At 43.6% G+C, this 24,679-nt stretch overlaps 1 protein-coding gene across 1 annotated transcript in view; it reads right to left on the minus strand.

Moving 5' to 3' along the window:
* Positions 1–1,038: 1,038 nt before the first annotated feature.
* LOC126173832 (armadillo repeat-containing protein 3) overlaps positions 1,039–24,679 on the minus strand; it is a 60,588-nt gene continuing 36,947 nt past the window's right edge. The window contains exon 4 of the mRNA XM_049920988.1: positions 1,039–1,886. Coding sequence (XP_049776945.1) covers positions 1,572–1,886 — 315 coding nt within the window. The 3' untranslated portion in view covers positions 1,039–1,571. The remainder of the gene's footprint in view (positions 1,887–24,679) is intronic.

The raw sequence follows: 24,679 nt of genomic DNA on the forward strand, positions 1-24,679 counted from the left end.
GGCTACCGTGCTGGATTTCTGGTGCCATGGAAAGTCCATCATGATCGCTGGTGCAAATGGAGACGCACTATGGGCGTAACTGGGACAACCCAAAAGGCGTTTAGGCCCAATTTGAGTAATAGTGGGTATGGTTACAACGCCGGTGCAATGCTGAGTGCCAAGGTCTGAGTGCACTTAGGACCAGTGGTACACCACGTAAGGTGTCCTTCCCCAAAAGGCTCGTACTTCTGTAGAAATTTAGAAAAATGGAGGTCAAACCCCAAGGGGGACCATCACATGGAAGGCCGAAACAGTTGAAACTCCTTTTAGTCGCCTCGTACGACAGGCAGGAATACCTCGGGCCTATTCTTACCCCGGACCCGCAGGGGGGGGGAAGGGGAGTAAAGACCCTAGATCTCAAGTGCTTCAGCCACATCTGCAGGACTGGACAGAAGTAGAGTAGTAAGAGAATGTAAGTGACTAATCATGGGGTGTAGAATTTGTGTATATTCCAAAGCAACAATCCCTACAGGCTGATATGGATGTACCCCATATCACTTCCTGTTTTCTATTCAGTGTTTTCTGTTACTATCTCATGATTAGATTTCTTCAATTTTCTATATAGCTCATTTATATAAGATTAAGTAGCAATGAGCTGTGTAAACAACTACCACAACTGTTATTTTTTGCACTATTATTGCACTTTCAAATTACACTGTGTTTACAAACTTAGTTGTATGCTTATTTCTACATGATTTAATTATTGGAACTATGGTTGTTCACTGCTCATTAATGGAATTTGCAGTCTCAGTCTGTCATACTATCTAGATGATATACCACAAATTCTTGCAGCAACTGAATAAATGTTTAGCAAATAGACATTGAGAAAATGGAGAAATTTTACATTATTTTATAACCATCATTTATTTTAACCTAAATAGCTGATTAAAATAAGTTATTCAACAAAAGATGACATTAATGCTGTCCAATTGCTCAGTCAGATATTGAGGATGTTTTACTCATGTCCACTACTTTTTTTTTCATGCAGTACACCACAGCAATAAATTTATTGACAGTTAACAATATTGTTTCCATCAAACATGTTACCTTATCTATAACATTTTATTCATTGTGTAAACACAACTCGCCAGTTTGAGGCCAATAGAACATTTTCAAATGCTGATAAGTACATGACTGAGCATCAGTGTCAAAACACTTTCAAAATGTTACTTTCTGAAACAAGGGATTGACACAATATATGACATATTACAGTGCATCAAAATACAATAACATATGTATTATAATAACAGAGTAGTTACCAAACACACTAGATGTCCCAATCATTATTTTAGCTTCAGAGAGCTAATATTTTTGGATTAGAACTGGCTAGAGTACACATAATTTTACAGATGATATAACAGGTTTGTTGGAAACCACATTGTTAACTCTCTATTACATATAAGAAGAAGCAATATCACACTTCATCACCCCCAGCATCAGGAACACACACAAGCTATCAACATATGAAATTATAAAACTTTAAAGCAACTCTGGGTTTTATAGTACATAAGTAAATCATTGCAGTTTTTATTTTATTGTATTTTTCCACAATAAATGTTTGCTTCAGAACTTCCCAGAACCCATATTTGACCTATATTGTTCATTAGATCAACAACACAGTTTGGTTTACATATTCTTGATGGGACCTTACATATTTCATTTGTATCATCTTGAGAAACAGAGTACTCTACCATTGCAATTTCTACCCAAGAATGACCAAAATTCCCACGAACAAGGGTGCAAGGCAAACTGATGCGATCAGCAAGCACTTTGAATAACATTGCTCTTTCCAGGTAGTAGCCACTACGAATATAGCCTAGTGGGATGATGTTACTTCCTAGATAATGCTGTAAAAATAAATAAATAAATAAATTTACTAAAGACTGTAATAAAATTAATTCAAATTATTTCACTCTAAATTAGAACAACTTAAAGTATAAATTAGCACAAAAAGGTTTATGGTGTAACACAATATTTAATTTTAGACTGTTAATTAACAGACATATACTAAGAATGTAAAATACAAATATTAAAATTTAGTAGTTGTTTTGAAAGAAACATAGTGTCATGTAAATTGTTTCCTGTCCATTGTGATCCTTATACTCACACCGAATTTGATCAGAAACATATATTCATTGTACAGCTAAGGGTAATCTCTTCATTTTTCAGTGCAATCACTTTTTGCAGTCTTTGATCAACAAACCGAGTTGCAGACAGGCACAACAAGACTGCTAAACACACACACACACACACACACACACACACACACACACACACACACACATATTCATTACTGCAAATGCAACTCTCACACACATGACTACTGTCTCCGGCTGCTGAGACAAGACTGTGAGCAACTGTGCATGGTGGCAGAAGCAATCTGGGTGGTGGGTGTAAGGAGAAGACTCAAAGGAGGGGAGAGGGAGCAAAGTAGAGATGTGGGATAGTAAAGTGATGCTTGTGGATGTATATAGGGACAAGGTATAGAGAGGGTAGGGCACCTAGGTGCACTCAGGAGGTTAAACGGTGGCCAGAGGTGGGGGTTGGGGGAATGGAAAAGGAGAGAGGTAAAAATGCTGTGGGCTGGTTGGTGAAATAGAAGTCCACGTGACTGTGAGGTGTCTGTATTTGTGTGGATGGATATGTGTGTGTGTGCGAGTGTATACCCGTCCCTTTTTCCCCCCTAAGGTAAGTCTTTCTGCTCCCGGGACTGGAATGACTCCTTACCCTCTCCCTTAAAACCCACATCCTTTCGTCTTTCCCTCTCCTTCCCTCTTTCCTGATGAGGCAACAGTTTGTTGCGAAAGCTTGAATTTTTTGTGTATGTTTGTGTTTGTTTGTGTGTCTGTTGACTTTCATTTGGTAAGTCACATCATCTTTGTTTTTAGGTATATTTTTCCTACGTGGAATGTTTCCTTCTATTATATATATATAAAAAAACAAAGATGCTGTAACTTACCAAACGAGAAAAAGCTGGTATGTTGATAGACACAATAAAAAAACACACAAGCACACACACAAATATTCAAGCTTTCGCAACCCTGTGTCTGCATATGTGTGGCTGGAAATGTGTGTGTGTGCGAGTGTGTAACTGTCCTTTTTTCCCCATAAGGTAAGTCTTTCTGCTCCCGGGATTGGAATGACTCCTTACCCTCTCCCTTAAAACCCACATCCTTTCGTTTTTCCCTCTCCTTCCCTCTCTCCTGATAAAGCAAACTTGGGTTGTGAAAGCTTGAATATTTGTGTGTGTGTTTTTTATTGTGTCTATCATCATACCAGTGCTTTCTCGTTTGGTAAGTTACAGCATCTTTGTTTTTTATATATATTTTTCCCAAGTGGAATGTTTCCCTATATATATATACATACATATAATAGAGGGAAACATTCCACGTGGGAAAAATATATTTAAAAAGAAAGATGATGAGACTTACCAAACAAAAGCGCTGGCAGGTCGATAGACACACAAACAAACACAAACATACACACAAAAATCTAGCTTTCGCAACCAACGGTTGCCTCGTCAGGAAAGAGGGAAGGAGAAGGAAAGACAAAAGGATATGGGTTTTAAGGGAGAGGGTAAGGAGTCATTCCAATCCCGGGAGCGGAAAGACTTACCTTAGGGGGAAAAAAGGACAGGTATACACTCGCACACACACACATATCCATCCGCATATACACAGACACAAGCAGACATTTGTAAAGGCAAAGAGTTTGGGCAGAGATGTCAGTCGGGGCGGAAGTACAGAGGCAAAGATGATGTTGAAAGACAGGTGAGGTCTGAGCGGCGGCAGATTGAAATTAGAAATTAGCGGAGATTGAGGCCTGGCGGATAGCGAGAAGAGAGGATATGCTGAAGGGCAAGTTCCCATCTCCGGAGTTCAGACAGGTTGGTGTTAGTGGGAAGTATCCAGATAACCCGGACGGTGTAACACTGTGCCAAGATGTGCTGGCCGTGCACCAAGGCATGTTTAGCCACAGGGTGATCCTCATTACCAACAAACACTGTCTGCCTGTGTCCATTCATGCGAATGGACAGTTTGTTGCTGGTCATTCCCACATAGAACGCTTCACAGTGTAGGCAGGTCAGTTGGTAAATCACGTGGGTGCTTTCACACGTGGCTCTGCCTTTGATCGTGTACACCTTCCGGGTTACAGGACTGGAATAGGTGGTGGTGGGAGGGTGCATGGGACAGGTTTTACACCGGGGGCGGTTACAGGGGTAGGAGCCAGAGGGTAGGAAAGGTTTGGGGATTTCATGGGGATGAACTAAGAGGTTACGAAGGTTAGGTGGATGGCGGAAAGACACTCTTGGTGGAGTGGGGAGGATTTCATGAAGGATGGATCTCATTTCAGGGCAGGATTTGAGGAAGTCGTATCCCTGCTGGAGAGTCACATTCAGAATCTGATCCAGTCCCGGAAAGTATCCTGTCACAAGTGGGGCACTTTTGGGGTTCTTCTGTGGAAGGTTCCGGGTTTGAGGAGATGAGGAAGTGGCTCTGGTTATTTGCTTCTGTACCAGGTCGGGAGGGTAGTTACGGGATGCAAAAGCTGTTTTCAGGTTGTTGGTGTAATGATTCAAGGATTCCGGACTGGAGCAGATTCGTTTGCCACGAAGACCTAGGCTGTAGGGAAGGGACCGTTTGATGTGGAATGGGTGGCAGCTGTCATAATGGAGGTACTGTTGCTTGTTGGTGGGTTTGATGTGGACGGACGTGTGAAGCTGGCCATTGGACAGGTGGAGGTCAATGTCAAGGAAAGTGGCATGGGATTTAGAGTAGGACCAGGTGAATCTGATGGAACCAAAGGAGTTGAGGTTGGAGAGGAAATTCTGGAGTTCTTCTTCACTGTGAGTCCAGATCATGAAAATGTCATCAATAAATCTGTACCAAACTTTGGGTTGGCAGGCCTGGGTAACCAAGAAGGCTTCCTCTAAGCGACCCATGAATAGGTTGGCGTACGAGGGGGCCATCCTGGTACCCATGGCTGTTCCCTTTAATTGTTGGTATGTCTGGCCTTCAAAAGTGAAGAAATTGTGGGTCAGGATGAAGCTGGCTAAGGTAATGAGGAAAGAGGTTTTAGGTAGGGCGGCAGGTGATCGGCGTGAAAGGAAGTGCTCCACCGCAGCGAGGCCCTGGACATGCGGAATATTTGTGTATAAGGAAGTGGCATCAATGGTTACAAGGATGGTTTCCGGGGGTAAGAGACTGGGTAGGGATTCCAGGCGTTCGAGAAAGTGGTTGGTGTCTTTGATGAAGGATGGGAGACTGCATGTAATGGGTTGAAGGTGTTGATCTACACATCTACACATTGTTGGTGATGTCTTGATTGGGCCCCATGTTCTTCCACCTATGTTCAATGGAGCACGTTATCATGATTTCATACGGGATACTCTACCTGTGCTGCTGGAACATGTGCCTCTACAAGTACGACACAACATGTGGTTCATGCACGATGGAGCTCCTGCACATTTCAGTCAAAGTGTTTGTACGCTTCTCAACAACAGATTCGGTGACCGTTGGATTGGTAGAGGCGGACCAATTCCATGGCCTCCACGCTCTTCTGACCTCAACCCTCTTGACTTTCATTTATGGGGGCATTTGAAAGCTCTTGTCTATGCAATCCTGGTACCAAATGTAGAGACTCTTCGTGCTCGTATTGTGGACGGCTGTGGTACAATACTCCATTCTCCAGGGCTGCATCAGCGCATCAGGGATTCCATGCGATGGAGGGTGGATGCGTGTATCCTCACTAACGGAGAACATTTTGAACATCTGCTGTAACAAAGTGTTTGAAGTCACGCTGGTATGTTCTGTTGCTGTGTGTTTCCATTCCATGATTAATGTGATTTGAAGAGAAGTAATAAAATGTGCTCTAACATGGAAAGTAAGCGGACACATGTCCACATAACATATTTTCTTTCTTTGTGTGTGAGGAATGTTTCCTGAAAGTATGGCCGTACCTTTTATATATATATAAAAAGAAAGATGATGAGACTTACCAAACAAAAGCGCTGGCAGGTCGATAGACACACAAACAAACACAAACATACACACAAAAATCTAGCTTTCGCAACCAACGGTTGCCTCGTCAGGAAAGAGGGAAGGAGAAGGAAAGACAAAAGGATATGGGTTTTAAGGGAGAGGGTAAGGAGTCATTCCAATCCCGGGAGCGGAAAGACTTACCTTAGGGGAAAAAAGGACAGGTATACACTCGCACACACACACATATCCATCCGCATATACACAGACACAAGCAGACATTTGTAAAGGCAAAGAGTTTGGGCAGAGATGTCAGTCGGGACGGAAGTACAGAGGCAAAGATGATGTTGAAAGACAGGTGATGTCTGAGCGGCAGCAGATTGAAATTAGAAATTAGCGGAGATTGAGGCCTGGCGGATAGCGAGAAGAGAGGATATGCTGAAGGGCAAGTTCCCTTCTCAGGAGTTCAGACAGGTTGGTGTTAGTGGGAAGTATCCAGATAACCCGGACGGTGTAACACTGTGCCAAGATGTGCTGGCCGTGCACCAAGGCATGTTTAGCCACAGGGTGATCCTCATTACCAACAAACACTGTCTGCCTGTGTCCATTCATGCGAATGGACAGTTTGTTGCTGGTCATTCCCACATAGAATGCATCACAGTGTAGGCAGGTCAGTTGGTAGATCACGTGGGTGCTTTCACACGTGGCTCTGCCTTTGATCGTGTACACCTTCCGGGTTACAGGACTGGAATAGGTGGTGGTGGGAGGGTGCATGGGACAGGTTTTACACCGGGGGCGGTTACAGGGGTAGGAGCCAGAGGGTAGGGAAGGTTTGGGGATTTCATGGGGATGAACTAAGAGGTTACGAAGGTTAGGTGGATGGCGGAAAGACACTCTTGGTGGAGTGGGGAGGATTTCATGAAGGATGGATCTCATTTCAGGGCAGGATTTGAGGAAGTCGTATCCCTGCTGGAGAGTCACATTCAGAATCTGATCCAGTCCCGGAAAGTATCCTGTCACAAGTGAGGCACTTTTGGGGTTCTTCTGTGGAAGGTTCCGGGTTTGAGGAGATGAGGAAGTGGCTCTGGTTATTTGCTTCTGTACCAGGTCGGGAGGGTAGTTACGGGATGCAAAAGCTGTTTTCAGGTTGTTGGTGTAATGATTCAAGGATTCCGGACTGGAGCAGATTCGTTTGCCACGAAGACCTAGGCTGTAGGGAAGGGACCGTTTGATGTGGAATGGGTGGCAGCTGTCATAATGGAGGTACTGTTGCTTGTTGGTGGGTTTGATGTGGACGGACGTGTGAAGCTGGCCATTGGACAGGTGGAGGTCAACGTCAAGGAAAGTGGCATGGGATTTAGAGTAGGACCAGGTGAATCTGATGGAACCAAAGGAGTTGAGGTTGGAGAGGAAATTCTGGAGTTCTTCTTCACTGTGGGTCCAGATCATGAAAATGTCATCAATAAATCTGTACCAAACTTTGGGTTGGCAGGCCTGGGTAACCAAGAAGTCTTCCTCTAAGCGACCCATAAATAGGTTGGCATACGAGGGGGCCATCCTGGTACCCATGGCTGTTCCCTTTAATTACTGGTATGTCTGGCCTTCAAAAGTGAAGAACTTGTGGGCTAGGATGAAGCTGGCTAAGGTAATGAGGAAAGAGGTTTTAGGTAGGGTAGCAGGTGATCGGCATGAAAAGTAGTGCTCCATTGCTACAAGGCCCTGGATGTGTGGGATATTTGTGCACAAGGAAGTGGCATCAATGGTTACAAGGATGGTTTCCAGGGGTAACAGACTGGGTAAGGATTCCAGGTGTTCGAGAAAGTGGTTGGTGTCTTTGATGAAGGATGGGAGACTGCATGTAATGGGTTGGAGGTGTTGATCTACGTAGGCAGAGATACATTCTGTGGGGGCTTGGTAACCAGCTACAATGGGGCGGCCGGGATGATTGGGTTTGTGAATTTTAGGAAGTAGGTAGAAGGTAGGGGTGCGGGGTGTCGGTGGGGTCAGGAGGATGATGGAATCAGGTGAAAGTTTTTGTAGGGGGCCCAAGGTTCTGAGGATTCCTTGAAGCTCTGCCTGGACATCAGGAATGGGATTACCTTGGCAAACCTTGTATGTAGTGTTGTCTGAAAGCTGACGCAGTCCCTCAGCCACATACTCCCAACGATCAAGTACCACGATCGTGGAACCCTTGTCAGCCTTCAGATCACGGATAGCCTGGGCTTCAGCTGTGGTGATGTTGGGTGTAGGATTAAGGTTTTTCAAGAAGGACTGAGAGGCAAGGCTGGATGTGAGAAATTCCTGGAAGGTTTGGAGAGGGTGATTTTGAGGAAGAGGAGGTGATTCCTGCTGCAGTGGAGGATGGTACTGTTCCAGGCAGCGTTCAATTTGGAACATGTCTTGGGGAGTTGGATCATTAGGAGTAGGATTAGGATTATTTTTCTTCGTGGCAAAGTGATATTTCCAGCAGAGAGTACGAGTGTAGGACAGTAAATCTTTACCCAGTCTGTTACCCCCAGAAACCATCCTTGTAACCATTGATGCCACTTCCTTATGTACAAATATCCTGCACGTCCAGGGCCTTGTAGTGATGGAGCACTTCAATTCACGCCGATCACCTGCTACCCTACCTAAAACCTCTTTCCTCATTACCTTAGCCAGCTTCATCCTAGCCCACAACTTCTTCACTTTTGAAGGCCAGACATACCAACAATTAAAGGGAACAGCCATGGGTACCAGGATGGCCCCCTCGAATGCCAACCAATTTATGGGTCGCCTTACCCTCTCCCTTAAAACCCACATCCTTTCGTCTTTCCCTCTACTTCCCTCTTTCCTGATGAAGCAACCGCTGGTTGTGAAAGGTTGAATTTTGTGTGTATGTTTATGTTTGTTTGTGTGTCTATCGACCTGCCAGCACAGAAACAAACACAAACATACACACAAAATTCAATCTTTCGCAACCAGCGGTTGCTTCATCAGGAAAGAGGGAAGGAGAGGGAAAGACAAAAGCATGTGGGTTTTAAGGGGGTGAGGAGTCATTCCAATCCCGGGAGCGGAAAGACTTACCTTAGGGGGAAAAAAGGACAGGTATACACTCGTACACACACCCATATCCAACCGCACATACACAGACACAAGCAGACATTTGTAAAGGCAAAGAGTTTCGGCAGAGATGTCAGTCGAGGCAGATGTACAGATGCAAAGATGTTGTTGAAAGAGAGGTGAGGTATGAGCGGCGGCAACTTGAAATTAGCGGAGGTTGAGGCCTGGCGGATAACGAGAAGAGAGGTTATACTGAAGGGCAAGTTCCCATCTCTGGAGTTCTGACAGGTTGGTGTTAGTGGGAAGTATCCAGATAACCCGGACCGTGTAAAACTGTGCCAAGATGTACTGGCCATGCACCAAGGCATGTTTAGCCACAGGGTGATCCTCATTACCAACAAACACTGTCTGCCTCTGTCCATTCATGCGAATGGACAGTTTGTTGCTGGTCATTCCCACTTAGAAAGCTTCACAGTGTAGGCAGGTCAGTTGGTATATCACGTGGGTGCCTTCACATGTGGCTCTGCCTTTGATTGTGTGCACCTGCCGGGTTACAGGACTGGAGTAGGTGGTGGTGGGAGGGTGCATGGGACAGGTTTTACACCGGGGGCGGTTACAAGGGTAGGAGTCAGAGGGTAGGGAAGGTGGTTTGGGGATTTCATAGGGATGAACTAAGAGGTTACGAAGGTTAGGTGGACGGCGGAAAGACACTCTTGGTGGAGTGGGGAGGATTTCATGAAGCATGGATTTCATTTCAGGGCAGGATTTGAGGAAGTCGTATCCCTGCTGGAGAGCCACATTCAGAGTCTGATCCAGTCCGGCAAAGTATCCTGTCACAAGTGGGGCACTTTTGTGGTTCTTCTGTGGGAGGTTCTGGGCTTGAGGGAATGAGGAAGTGGCTCTGGTTATTTGCTTCTGTACCGGGTCGGGAGGGTAGTTGTGGGATGTGAAAGCTGTTTTTTATGAAACTTCCTGGCAGATTAAAACTGTGTGCTCGACCGAGACTCGAACTCGGGACCTTTGCCTTTCGCGGGCAAGTGCTCTACCATCTGAGCTACCGAAGCACGACTCACGTCCGGTACTCACAGCTTTACTTCTGCCAGTACCTCGTCTCCTACCTTCCAAACTTTACAGAAGCTCCCCTACGAAACTTGCAGAACTAGCACTCCTGAAAGAAAGGATATTGCGAAAGCATGGCTTAGCCACAGCCTGGGGGATGTTTCCAGAATGAGATTTCCACTCTGCAGCGGAGTGTGTGCTGATTGTTTTCAGATTGTTGGTGTAATGGTTCAGGGATTCCGGACTGGAGCAGATCCATTTGCCATGAAGACCTAGGCTGTAGGGAAGGAACCGTTTGATGTGGAATGGGTGGCAGCTGTCATAATGGAGGTACTGTTGCTTGTTGGTGGGTTTCATGTGGACGGACGTGTGAAGCTGGCCATTGGACAGATGGAGGTCAACATCAAGGAAAGTGGCATGCGATTTGGAGTAGGACCAGCTGAATCTGATGGAACCAAAGGAGTTGAGGTTGGAGAGGAAATTCTGGAGTTCTTCTTCACTGTGAGACCAGATCATGAAGATGTCATCAATAAATCTGTACCAAACTTTGGGTTGGCAGGCCTGGGTAACCAAGAAGGCTTCCTCTAAGCGACCCATGAATAGGTTGGCATACGAGGGGGCCATCCTGGTACCCATGGCTGTTCCCTTTAATTATTGGTATGTCTGGCCTTCAAAAGTGAAGAAATTGTGGGTCAGGATGAAGCTGGCTAAGGTAATGAGGAAAGATGTTTTAGGTAGGGTGGCAGATGATCGGCGTGAAAGGAAGTGCTCCATCACAGCAAGGCCCTGGACGTGAGGAATATTTGTTTATAACGAAGCGGCATCAATGGTTACAAGGATGGTTCCCGGGGGTAACAGATTGGGTAAGGATTCCAGGCGTTCGAGAAAGTGGTTGGTGTCTTTGATGAAGGATGGGAGACTGCATGTAATGGGTTGAAGGTATCTCTGCCTATGTATCTCTACCTACGTAGATCAACACCGTCAACCCATTACATGCAGTCTACAATACTTCATCAAAGACACCAACCACTTTCTCGAATGCCTGGAATCCTTAACCAATCTGTTACCCCTGGAAACCATCCATGTAACCATTGATGCCACTTCGTTATACACATACATTCCGCACATCCAGGGCCTCGCTCTGATGGACCACTTCCTTTCACGCCGATCACCTGCCACCCTACCTAAAACCTCTTTCCTCATTACCTTAGCCTTCATCCTGACCCACAAGTTCTTCACTTTTGAAGGCCAGACATACCAATAATTAAAGGGAACAGCCATGGGTACCAGGATGGCCTCCTCGTACGCCAACCTATTCATGGGTCGCTTAGAGGAAGCCTTCTTGGTTACCCAGGCCTGCCAACCCAAAGTTTGGTACAGATTTATTGATGACATCTTCATGATCTGGACTTACAGTGAAGAACTCCAGAATTTCCTCTCCAACCTCAACTCCTTTGGTTCCATCAGATTCACCTGGTCCTACTCCAAATCCCATGCCACTTTCCTTGACGTTGACCTCCATCTGTCCAGTGGCCAGCTTCACACGTCCGTCCACATCAAACCCAGCAACAAGCAACAGTACCTCCATGATGACAGCTGCCACCCATTCCACATCAAACGGTCCCTTCCCTACAGCCTAGGTCTCCGTGGCAAACAAATCTGCTCCAGTCCGGAATCCCTGAACCATTACACCAACAATCTGAAAACAGCTTTTGCATCCCGCAATTCCCCTCCCGACCTGGTACAGAAGCAAATAACCAGAGCCACTTCCTCATCCCCTCAAGCACAGAACCTCCCACAGAAGAACCGCAAAAGTGCCCCACTTGTGACAGGATACTTTCCGGGACTGGATCACATTCTGAATATGGCACTCCAGCAGGGATACGACTTCCTCAAATCCTGCCCTGAAATGAGATCCATCCTTCATGAAATCCTCCCCACTCCACCAAGAGTGTCTTTCCGCCGTCCACCTAACCTTCGTAACCTCTTAGTTCATCCCTATGAAATCCCCAAACCACCTTCCCTACCCTCTGGCTCCTACCCTTGTAACCACCCCCGGTGTAAAACCTGTCCCATGCACCCTCCCACCACCACCTACTCCAGTCCTGTAGCCCGGCAGATGTACACATTCAAAGGCAGAGCCACATGTGAAAGCACCCATGTGATTTACCAATTGACCTGCCTACATTGTGAAGCCTTCTATGTGGGAATGACCAGCAACAAACTGTCCATTCGCATGAATGGACAGAGGCAGACAGTGCTTGTTGGTAATGAGGATCACCCTGTGGCTAAACATGCCTTGGTGCATGGCCAGTACATCTTGGCACAGTGTTACACCGTCCGGGTTATCTGGATACTTCCCACTAACACCAACCTGTCAGAAATCCGGAGATGGGAACTTGCCCTTCAGTATATCCTCTCTTCTCGTTATCCGCCAGGCCTTATCCTCTGCTAATTTCAAGTTGCCGCCGCTCATACCTGACTTATCTTTCAACAACATCTTTGCATCTGTACTTCTGCCTTGACTGACATCTCTGCCGAAACTCTTTGCCTTTACAAATGTCTGCTTGTGTCTGTGTATGTGCGGTTGGATATGGGTGTGTGTGCGTGTGTATACCTGTCCTTTTTTTCCCCCTAAGGTAAGTCTTTCCGCTCCCGGGATTGGAATGACTCCTTTTCCTCTCCCTTAAAACCCACATCCTTTCGTCTTTCCCTCTCCTTCCCTCTTTCCTGATGTAGCAACCACTGGTTGCAAAAGCTTGAATTTTGTATGTATGTTTGTGTTTGTTTGTGTGTCTATCGACCTGCCAGCACTTATATATATATATATATATATATATATATATATATATAAAAGGGCTGGCAGGTCGATAGACACACAAACTGTGGTGTCACCGTCAGACACCACACTTGCTAGGTGGTAGCTTTTAAATCGGCCGCGGTCCGCTAGTATACGACGGACCCGCGTGTCGCCACTGTCAGTGATGGCAGTCCGAGCCGCCGCCACACGGCAGGTCTAGAGAGACGTACTAGCACTCGCCCCAGTTGTACAGCTGACTTTGCAAGGGACGGTTCACTGAGAATTACGCTCTCATTTGCCGAGACGATAGTTAGCATAGCCTTCAGCTACATTTGCTACGACCTAGCAAGGCGCCGTATTCAATTGATAATGAGATTCTATTAATGTATCATCAAGAGTGATGTTCTACAAATGTGGATTAAAGTTAAGTATTCCAGAAGCTACGCACTTTTCTTTATAACATTCATTACGTATCCTGTTTCAGACCTCACGCCAGCCTGCGTGAGTTTAAGCGTGTGCCTTTCGGCTTCCTCTCATTGTGTCTAGGCTGTCTTGTCTAGACACAACACAAACAAACACAAACATACACAGAAAATTCAAGCTTTTGCAACCAATGGTTGCTTCATCTTTCCTAGCTAGAGTAGCTCTCCATGCTACTCTATACTGTGCAAGCTGCTTCATCTCCCAGTACTTACTGCAACCTACATCCTTCTGAATCTACTTAGGGTATTCATCTCTTGGTCTCCCTCTATGATTTTTACCCTCCACACTGCCCTCCAATGCTAAATATGGGATCCCTTGGGGTCTCAGAACATGTCCTACCAACTGGTCCCATCTTCTTGTCAAGTTGTGCCACAAACTCATCTTCTCCCCAATTCTATTCAATACCTCCTCATTAGTTATGTGATTTACCCATCTAATCTTCAGCATTCTTCTGTAGCACCACATTTCAAAAGCTTCTATTCTCTTCTTGTCCAAAATATTTATTATCCATGTTTCACTTCCATACATGGCTACACTCCATACAAATACTTTCAGAAATGACTTCCTGACACTTAAATCTATACTCGATGTTAACAAATTTCTCTTCTTCAGAAACGCTTTGCTTGCCATTGCCAGTCGACATATGATATCCTCTCTACTTCAACCATTATCAGTTATTTTGCTCCCCAAATAGCAAAACTCCTTTACTACTTTAAGTGTCTCATTTCGTAATCTAATTCCCTCAGCATCACCCAACGTAATTCGACTACATTCCATTATCCTCGTTTTGCTTTTGTTGATGTTCATCTTATACCTTCCTTTCAAGACACTGTCCACTCCATTCAATTGCTCTTCCAAGTCCTTTGCTGTCTCTGACAGAATTACAATGTCATCAGTGAACCTCAAAGTTTTTATTTCTTCTCCATAGATTTTAATACCTACTCCAAATTTTTCTTTTGTTTCCTTTACTGCTTGCTCAATATTCAGGCTCAGTATACAGATTGAATAATGTCAGGGAGAGGCTACAACCCTGCCTCAATCCCTTCCCATACACTGCTTCCCTTTCATGCCCCTCAACTCTTATAAATGCCATCTGGTTTCTGTACAAATTCTAAATAGCCTTTCGCTCCCTGTATTTTACCCCTGCCACCTTTAGAATTTGAAAGAGTGTATTCCAGTCAACATTGTCAAAAGCTTTCTTTAAGTCTACAAATGTTAGAAACGTAGGTTTGCCTTTCCTTAATCTTTCTTCTAAGATAAGTCGTAAGGTCAGTATTGCCTCACGTGTTCCAATATTTCTACGGAATCCAAACTGATCTTCCCCAAGGTCAGCTTCTACCAGTTTTTCCATTCATCTGTAAAGAATTCACATTAGTATTTTGCAGCTGTAACTTATTAAACTGATAGTTCGGTAATTTTCACATCTGCCAACACCTGCTTTCTTTGGGATTGGAACTATTATATTCTTCTTGAAGTCTGAGGGAATTTCACCTGTCTCATACATCTTGCTCACCAGATGGTAGAGTTTTATCAGGATTGGCTCTCCCAAGGCTACCAGTAGTTCTAATGGAATGTTATCTACTCTAGGGGCCTTGTTTCAACTCAGGTCTTTCAGTGCTCTGTCAAACTCTTCACGCAGTATTGTATCTCTCATTTCATCTTCATCTACATCCTCTTCCATTTACATAATATTGTCATCAAGTACATCACCCTTGTATAGACCCACTATATACTCCTTCCACCTTTCTGCTTTCCTTTCTTTGCTTAGAACTGGGTTTCCGTCTGAGCTCTTGATATTCATGCAAGTGGTTCTCTTTTCTCCAAAGGTCTCTTTAATTTTCCTGTAGACAGTATCTATCTTACTCCTAGTGATATGCGCCTCTAGATCATTACATTTGTACTCTAGCCATCCGTGCTTAGCCATTTTGCTCTTCCTGTCGATCTCATTTTTGAGATGTTTCTATTCCTTTTTGCCTGCTTTATTCACTGCATTTTTATAATTTCTCCTTTCATCAATTAAATTCCATATTTCTTCTGTTACCCAAGGTTTTCTACTAGCCCTCATCTTTTTACCTACTTGATGCTCTGCTGCCTTGACTACTTCATCCCTCAGAGCTATCCATTCTTCTTCTACTGTATTTCGTTACCCCATTCCTGTCAATTGTTCCCTTATGCTCTCCCTGAAACTCTGTACAACGTCTGGTTCTTTCAGTTTATCCAGGTCCCATCTCCTTAAATTCCCACCTTTTTGCAGTTTCTTCAGTTTTAATCTACAGTTCATAACCAATAGATTGTGGTCAGAGTCCACATCTGCCTCTGAAAAGGTCTTACAATTTAAAACCTGGTTCCTAAATCTCTGTCTTACCATTATATAATCTATCTGAAACCTTCTAGTATCTCAAGGCCCCTTCCATGTAAACAACCTTCTTGTATGATTCTTGAACCAAGCGATAACTATGATTAAGTTATGCTCTGTGCAAAATTCTAACAGACGGCTTTGTCTTTCATTTCTTACCCCCAATCCATATTCACCTACTACGTTTACTTCTCTCCGTTTTCCTACTCTCAAATTCCAGTCACCCATGACTATTAAATTTTCATCTCCCTTCACTACCTGAATAATTTCTTTTATCTTATAATACATTTCATCAATTTCTTCATCATCTGCAGAGCTAGTTGGTATATAAACTTGTACTACTGTAGTAGGCGTGGGCTTCATGTCTATCTTGGCCACAATAATGCATTCACTATGCTGTTTGTAGTAGCTTACCCGTACTTCTATTTTTTTTATTCATTATTAAACCTACTCCTGCATTACCCCTATTTGATTTTGTATTTATAACCCTGTATTCACCTGATCACCAAATGTCTTGTTCCTCCTGCCACCGAACTTCACTAATTTCCACTATATCTAACTTCAACCTATCCATTTCCCTTTATAAATTTTCTAACCCACCTGCCCGATTAAGGGATCTGACATTCCACGCTCCGATCCATAGAACACCAGTTTTCTTTCTCCTGATAATGATGTCCTATTGAGTAGTCCCCACCCGAATATCCGAATGGGGGACTATTTTACCTCCGGAATATTTTACCCAAGAGGGCGCCATTATCATTTAACCATACAGTAAAGCTGCATGCCCTTGGGAAAAATTATGGCTGTAGTTTCCCCTTGCTTTCAGCCGTTCACAGTACCAGCACAGAAAGGTCATTTTGGTTAGTGTTGCAAGGCCAGATCAGTCCATCATCCCGACTGTTACCCCTGACTGTTACTGAAAGGGCTGCTGCCCCTCTTCAGGAACCACATGTTTGTCTGGCCACTCAACAGATACCCCTCTGTTGTGGTTGCACCTACGGTACAGCCATCTGTATCGCTGAGGCACGCAAGACTCCCACCTCCCCACCAATGGCAGGGTCCATGGTTCATTACCTCATATTCTTATCATGAATGCTACTTTTAGTTTTGAGGGCCTTGTAAGTTTTATTTTCTTTAACGTGCATGCTTACTTTGACAAAGCGTAATTTTTGCAAATGTTAATATATCTGATAATATACCAAAAGGCACTGGAATTTGCAAGCTTTTGGAGCCAGTGCCTCCTCATTATGGCATAATGCTTGAAGGGAAAGCAAGAGAGGTGAAGGAAAAAGACAAATGAGGTTAAAAAATGGGGAGGGTTCAGAAAAGTCACACAGAACTACTGATCAGAGGAGACCTACTCGACAGGAAGAAAAGGTCACATGGATTGTTGGGGCTGCCCAATTGAGATTTGAAAATCTTCACTGTAAAGAAACAAAATGACAGATTTATATGAGAAAAACTGCCATTTTATATGTGAAAAACATCAAAAAGTTTGATGAGACAAAAAATGCGTGTGTGTACACATAGTGTGAAAACAATAACATATCTGTGGTTTCTGATGATGCAGCACTAAACACAATAAGATAAATATCTGCAAGTACAGGAAAATGATGATGATGATGATGATGTTTGGTTTGTGGGGCACTCAACTGCACGGTTATCAGTGCCCATACAAATTCACAAGCTTTGCTCAGTCCAAACTTGCCACTTTCATGAATGATGATGAAATGATGAGAACAACACAAACACCCAGTCATCTCAAGGCAGGTAAAAATCCCTGACACTGCTGGGAATCGAACTCGGGACCCATTGCTCGGGAAGCAAGAAAAGACAATGTGCAACATTTGAAAATGAATTTCTGCTCATAGTCTACACTTAGTAGAAAATGCCACTGCCTAAACTGCAAATTTTACTTGCACCCTGGAGTTAGATGAAAGAGCTCGACAAGATTTTAAAAAATATCAGAAATTCAAAACAATCTTTGCAGGACCTGGTTCTGGATCCAAAGGTAACTGTAGAGGTGCCTTTATACAAGTTGTGACAAATTCAGTAAGAAGCGGCAGTGAAGAAGAAATTATTAACTAGACAAGAAATCTTTTTTCTGGATTAGAATGTGCCATATCTTCCACCAGGCTAACTCACATTTTTTCAGATTGCTTAATAGATAAATTCCTTATTTAAAACTATGGAATGTGGTACACATGATTTTTACAATCCTAAAGTCTGCCAGATGATCACCTATTGTCAATACTATTTACAGTACAACAAAGACATCAACTTTGTGGTGGTATACACGAAAATGTCTTTTGTAAAAGCTGTGTAGCACAGCCAAAATAATGTTTCAGAAAAGTATCTATTTGTGCAGAAGTGTCTATATGAGATCCAGGCTAATGACCAGCAGCATCATAAAAAGGAGGCCAGTGAGTGATAAATATAACTGTAAGATAAAACAGTAGCATCATAGAATAATGTGATTAGCCTTTAGCAGTGTTCATAGATTCAAACAAATTTCTGACTGAAACTGCCTAGCAATGAATGATCTGCACTGAAGTTGACTGGGTTCTGCAACATTGAGGAATATCAAGAATGGAACTTCCAGGTAGGAATATCAACAATGTAGGAAAAGACAAATTGCAGCTTACTGTAAAGAAGATATGTCAAGTTGCAGACAGGCACAATTAAAAGACACCACACACCTCATGCACACACGGCTGCCAGCTCCAGCATCTCGGGCCAGAATGTAACATCATGTGGGATGCAAGCAGCAGTCTGGAGTGGGAAGAGAAGGGTAAGGGATAGTAATGTACGGGTGGGGAAAGAGGCTAATGCTGCATGGTGGAGTGTGTAGGGAATGGACTGCCAACAGGTACAGCTTCAGGAGGTCATGGAGCAGGGAGGTGGGGAAAAAGGAGCAAAAAAGGAGAGATGTGGGGGAGGACAGGTGGATACATTGGCAGAGTGTTTCAAATAAACAGGGTGGTAGATGATAATGGGGAGGAGATGATAGGACAGAGGGGGGTGGAAACTGTTGGGTGAAGGGTGTGGCGACAGTGTGTTCTCATAGGTTGGGGCCTGGATAATTACGGGAGCTGAGAATGTGTTGTAAGAATAGCTCCCATCTGTGCAGTTCAGAAAAGGTGGTGTTGGAATGGAAGGATCCAGATGGTTTGATTAGTGAAGCAGCCATTGAAATCAAGTATGTTATGTTGAGCTGCATCCTGTGCCACAGGCTGATCCACTTCGTTCTTGGCCACAGTTTGGCAATGGCTGTACATCCTGGTGGACAGCTGGTTGGTAACATACCAATATAAAAAGCTTTGCAATGATTGCAGCAGAGCTAAAAAATGACATGGCTGCTTTCACAGACGACCCAGCACTTGATGGGGATGAAACTATGATAGGACTGGAATAGCAAGTGGTGGGTGAGTGGATTGGGCAGGTTTTGCACCTGGGTCTTCCACAGGGATGTGATCCTTCTGTCAAAGGGTTTGGATTTGGAGTGGATAGGTCTGAACTAGGATGTTCTGGAGGTTGGGTGGGTGATGGAACACAACTTTAGGAGGGGTGGGAAGTATCTCTGGTGGGATGTCCCTCATTTCAGGCCATGATGATAGGTAATAAAAACCCTGGTGAAGGATATGGCTCAATTGCTCCAGTCCAGTGTGGTACTGGGTGATGAAGGGGATACTCTTTGTGGCTGATTCTTGGGGGCAGTGGGAGGATTGGGGGTGTGAGGGGAAATGGTACAGGAGATCTGTTTGCCGACTAGTTTTGGGGGTAGTGCCTATCTGTTAAGTCCCTGGTGAGACCCTCAGCATATTGAGCAAAGAAGATTTTGTCACTGCAGATATGCTGTTTCTGGGTATCCAGGCTAAATGGGAGGGATTTTTTGATGTGAAAGGGATGACAGCTGTCAAAATGAGGTCCTGTTGGCAGTTGGTCAGTTCAGCGTGGGCAGAGGTGCAAATGGAGTCACCAGAGAGGAGGAGGTCAACATTTAGGAAGGTGGGACGCTGGGTGGAGGAGGACCATGTGAAGTGGATGGGAGAGAAGGTGTTGAGGTTGTGGTGTCTCGGCCTGAGTGTAGATTATGAAGATATTATCAGTGAACCTGAACCAGACTAGGGGTTTGGTGTTTTGGGAGGCTATAAAGGTCTCTTCTAGACAGCTCATAAAAAGATTGGCACAGGAGGGTGCTGTGTGGGTGCCCATTGCTGTGCCATGGATTTGTTTATATACCTTCCCATCAAACAAGAAGTAGTTGTGGGTTAGGTTAAAGTTAGTAAGGTGTATGAGGAATGAGGTAGTGGGTTTGGAGTCTGAAGGACATTATTAAAGGTAGTGTTAAATAGTAGTAAGACCATGGGCATGAGGGATGTTAGTGTATAGGAAGGTGGCATCAATAGTAGGTGAAGGGATGGGGATGATGGAGAGTTGGTGTAGGAAGTGGTCACTGTCATTGACATGGGAGGTTAGATTATGGGCAATTGGTTGGAAGTGTTGGTCAATAAGGGCCAAAATTCTTCCAGTGGGGCCATAATAACCAGTAACAATTGGGCATCAAGGATTGTTGGGTTTGTGAATTTTGGGGAGCATGTAGAAGGTGGGTGTACAGGGTGTCGTAGGGGTGAGGCGGGAAATGGATTCAGAGGAGATGTTCTGGCAAGGGCCTACAGCTTTAAGCAGAGACTGGAGTTTGTTTTGGACTTCTGGGATGGACAGAGTCTATAGGTGGAGTAGTAAGATAATTGGCAGAGACCTACTGCCAGGTAGTCACTGCAATTCATAACAACAATGGTGGAACCTTTGTCTGCAGGTAGGATGATTAGGTCAAGATTTATTTTTGGTGGTTTTTTGGTGTTCTGAGGAAGGGATGTGGGAAGATGGTGAAGCTAAGCAGGAAGTAAGGAAGTCCTCGAAGGTGACCAGCAAGTGATTAGGTGGGAGGAGGAGAGGATCTCGTTTGGATGATGGTATGAACTGGAAGAGGCAGGATTGAGTGTTGGAAGTAGGGTGGTTTTGGTTGGAGGGATCAAAAGTAAAGAAGTGCTTCCACTGCAAGGATCGAGAGAAGGAGAACAGGTCTTTGACAAGTCCAGTATGGTTAAATTTGGGTGTAGGGCTAAAGGAGAGACCTTTGAATAGGACTGAAACTTCTGTGGAGCTGAAGTTTCTGGTGGAAATTTTAACAGTAGTGTTATGAGTATGTTTTGGCTCTGGATTTGCATTTGTTTGAGGGCTGGTAGAGAGTTTTGGGGGTTGTGGCAAATTGAAAAGGTCAGCTATCCAGGATTTAGATACTATGATGGGTGGATGAGGAGGAACACTGTGGGTATGATAGAGGTGTTAGTGGTGCCCCACTGTGGCAGTAAGATGTCAGCAGGTTGAATAACTTATGGAGATGGTGTCTGGAACGCTCCTCCAGGTGCTAGAGAGCAAGGGATTCAATTTCAGAGATGTTATGTATGGAGTAGTGATTGCAGAGAAGTAGTATCTTGCAGAGGGTGCAGTTGTGGTTCTGGGATGCATGTGCCATGGATATGTATAGTAGAAGTAGTAGTAGTAGTAGTAGTAGTAGTAGTAGTATATTCATCCAGAGACAATTTACATTGCATGGATTTCATCAGAAAATACATAGTATATAGAAATAAATTACACTTATGAGGATGTACTGTATCTTACAAATACGAGGTTCCACAGTACCCTACACAATCTAACATTAAAACAGTACATACATCTTTGATTAATTGCACAAAAGTTATTTTTGCATATTATCATTAAGATTTAAATAAAAACACCCAGTAGTTATAAAACTTCCATTGAAAATACTAATTCAGATCATAGAAAACACCTGACTGAAAATACTGTTGACATTGACTATTACATATAGTATCAATAGAGTACATGCATATAATTACTTACCACTAAGTTGTTGAAGGTGCATGTTTGCACTGTAATAGCAGTTGGTGATTAAAAACTTGAATATTGCTTCCTTAACTCTGGCCATCCTGGAAGTCCAAAACAAACTCAAATCCCTGCTTAAAGCCTTAGGCCCTTCCCACAACATCTCCTCTGAATCCATTTCCCTCCTCATCCCTATGACACTCTGCACATCCACCTTCTACGTGCTCCCCAAAATCTACAAACCCAACAATCCTTGACGCCCAATTGTGACTGGTTATTATGGCCCCACTGGAAGAATTTTAGCCCTCATTGACCAACACTTCCAACCAATTGCCAATAATCTAGCCTCCCATGTCAATGACAGTGACCACTTTCTGCACCAACTCTCCATTATCCCCATCCCTTCACCTACTGTTGATGCCACCTTCCTATACACCAATATCCCTTATGCCCATGGTCTGACTGCTATTTAATACTACCTTTCCCAACATCCTTCAGACTCCAAACCCACTACCTTATTCTTCACACACCTTACTAACTTTATCCCAACCCACAACTAGTTCTGATTTGAAGGGAAGGTATATAAATCAATCTGCAGCACAGCCATGGGCTCCCACAGGGCACCCTCCTATGCCAACCTTTTTATGGAACTTCTAGAAGAGCCTCCCAAAACACCATGTCTGCAACTTGATGTGTCTTCTTTCCAGTAAGTAGCTATCTGTCTTTTCCTACATTCATGAATATGTTTACTGATATATGTAAAATCGTGAGAGAGAAACAAAACTAGTATGGCTTGATGAAATAAAAAATGCCCCAGCTGAAAAAGTCAAATGTAAGCACTAAAACTACAGTGAGTAAAGTAAGAAGACAAGAAAAAGATTGTCAATCCCAACACACAGTAATGGTAATGGCTCAGTCATGGAATTCTAAAAATTTGTTCACATACTTCACACTATTTCATCAGAATGTCCAAGCAAATTATATGATGCAAGAAGTGAGGTAATTAATCAATGATATGCTCGTATAAAGATGGTGGTAGTATAAGGTACACAAGGTATATAAGGGCAGTGCATTGGTGAAGCTGTCATTTGTATTCAGATGATTCATGTGAGAAGGTTTCCAACATGATTATGGCTATATGACAGCAATCAACAGACTCTGAATGCAGAATGGTAGCTGGAACTAGATGCACGGCACATTCTATTGTGGAAACAATTATAGGAATTCAATATTCCGAGATCTGCAATGTCATCAGTGTGCTGAAAATACTAAGTTTCCAGCAGTACCTATCACAACAGACAATTCAGTGGCCCATGGCTTCCACTTAATAACTGAGAGCATCAGTGTTTGCATAGAGTTGTCAGTGCTAATGTATAAGCAAGACTACATAAAATAACTGCTGAAATCAATGTGGGAAATATGAGAAGTGTATCCTTCAGGACAGAGTGGCAAAATTTGGTATTAATGGCCTATGGCAGCATATAGTCAACCCAGGTGCCTTTGCTAACAGCACAACACTGGTCGCAGAGCCTCTCCTGGGATCATGACCATATTGGTTGGATCCTAGATGACTGGAAAACAATGACCTGGATAGATGAATCCCAATTCCTGTTGGTATGAGCTGATTGCAGGGTTTGAGTGTGGCATATCCCTTGTCAAGCCACGCATCCAGGTTGTCAAAAAAGACACCTTTAAAAAATGGAATGGGCTGGGCCCTCAGTTACGTTCAGCTCCTCGGAGACCATTTGGAGCCATTTGTCAACTTCATGTTCCCAAACAATGATTGCATTTTTATGGATGACAATGTGCCATGCTACCAGGCCACAGTTGTCCACAATTGGTTTGAAGAACATTCTCTACAATTTGACTGAATGATCTGGCCATCGATGTCACCAACATGTATCCCATTAATCATTTATGGGACGTAATTGAGAGGTCAGTTCTTGCCAAAATCTTGTACCAGCAACATCTTCACAATTAAGGACAGTTATAGAGACAGCATGGTTAAATATTTCTGCAGGAGTCTTCCAATGACTTGTCACATCCATGTCACATTGAGTTACTGCACTATGCCAAGCAAAAGAAGGACTGACATGATATTAGAAGATATCTCATAATCTTTGTATCCACAATGTATATGGAAAATCAATTGTCTAAATAAAGAGGATTTCATTTCCAGGTGCTTCCATTCTCTGAAGGAATATCTTGAAAAGTCCACCCCCATAGCTGAGAAGGTTTCTCTGTCATATGGACAACCCAGTTCAATTTCTGGTCCTGCCAGGGAATCTACCTGGCTGAGAATACTATAATGCTATGAATTCAGCCTTGCAAAACCAGTTGAAGAGCTACTTAAATAAAAAGTAATGGCTCCATTGTCTGGAAAGCCGAGAATGGCAAAGAGACTGGCATGCTGAACCCATGCTCTTCCATACCACATCCAAATGATGTCACTTGGCAGAGGGTTTGGTGGAACTCTGGGCCTAATTGCAGAATTATTTATTTACTTAGCAGATTAATACCATACTAACCTTCAGTGTTATATTTGTGAAGTAGCCTGATACAATGATATGCAATATTAGTATTTGTTGGGAAAAATGTGTTTAGTTTAAAAATGAGTGTTACTTAGGACTGGTGAATGTCTATTGTGCACAGTATAATACCAGATTTACAGCATCATTAGATAAAAAAATGCACCCGTCTGGCCATTTTAATTGTCTGTCAAAGCTTGTATCACATACTTGCGTGCAGAATTATATACCATGATCACAAATATAAATAAACTTCTGGAGACAAGCAGCAGTCAGGTAGCTTTCACAGTCATGCTGTACTGGCGTATAATCTGAAATAGCAATCAATGCGCATTTTTTTGACATAACTGTTCTGTATGTTATCTTGTGTTTCACTAGTGTGAAAAGAAGTTAATCAACTGAGTAAGAACACATATCTGTGTTACTGTAATAGTTACTGGAACTTACAGCGGAGATTGTAATATACACATTAATGATATCACATGAA

The sequence above is a fragment of the Schistocerca cancellata genome, chromosome 1 (assembly GCF_023864275.1).
Source record: "Schistocerca cancellata isolate TAMUIC-IGC-003103 chromosome 1, iqSchCanc2.1, whole genome shotgun sequence".
Taxonomy (NCBI): domain Eukaryota; kingdom Metazoa; phylum Arthropoda; class Insecta; order Orthoptera; family Acrididae; genus Schistocerca; species Schistocerca cancellata.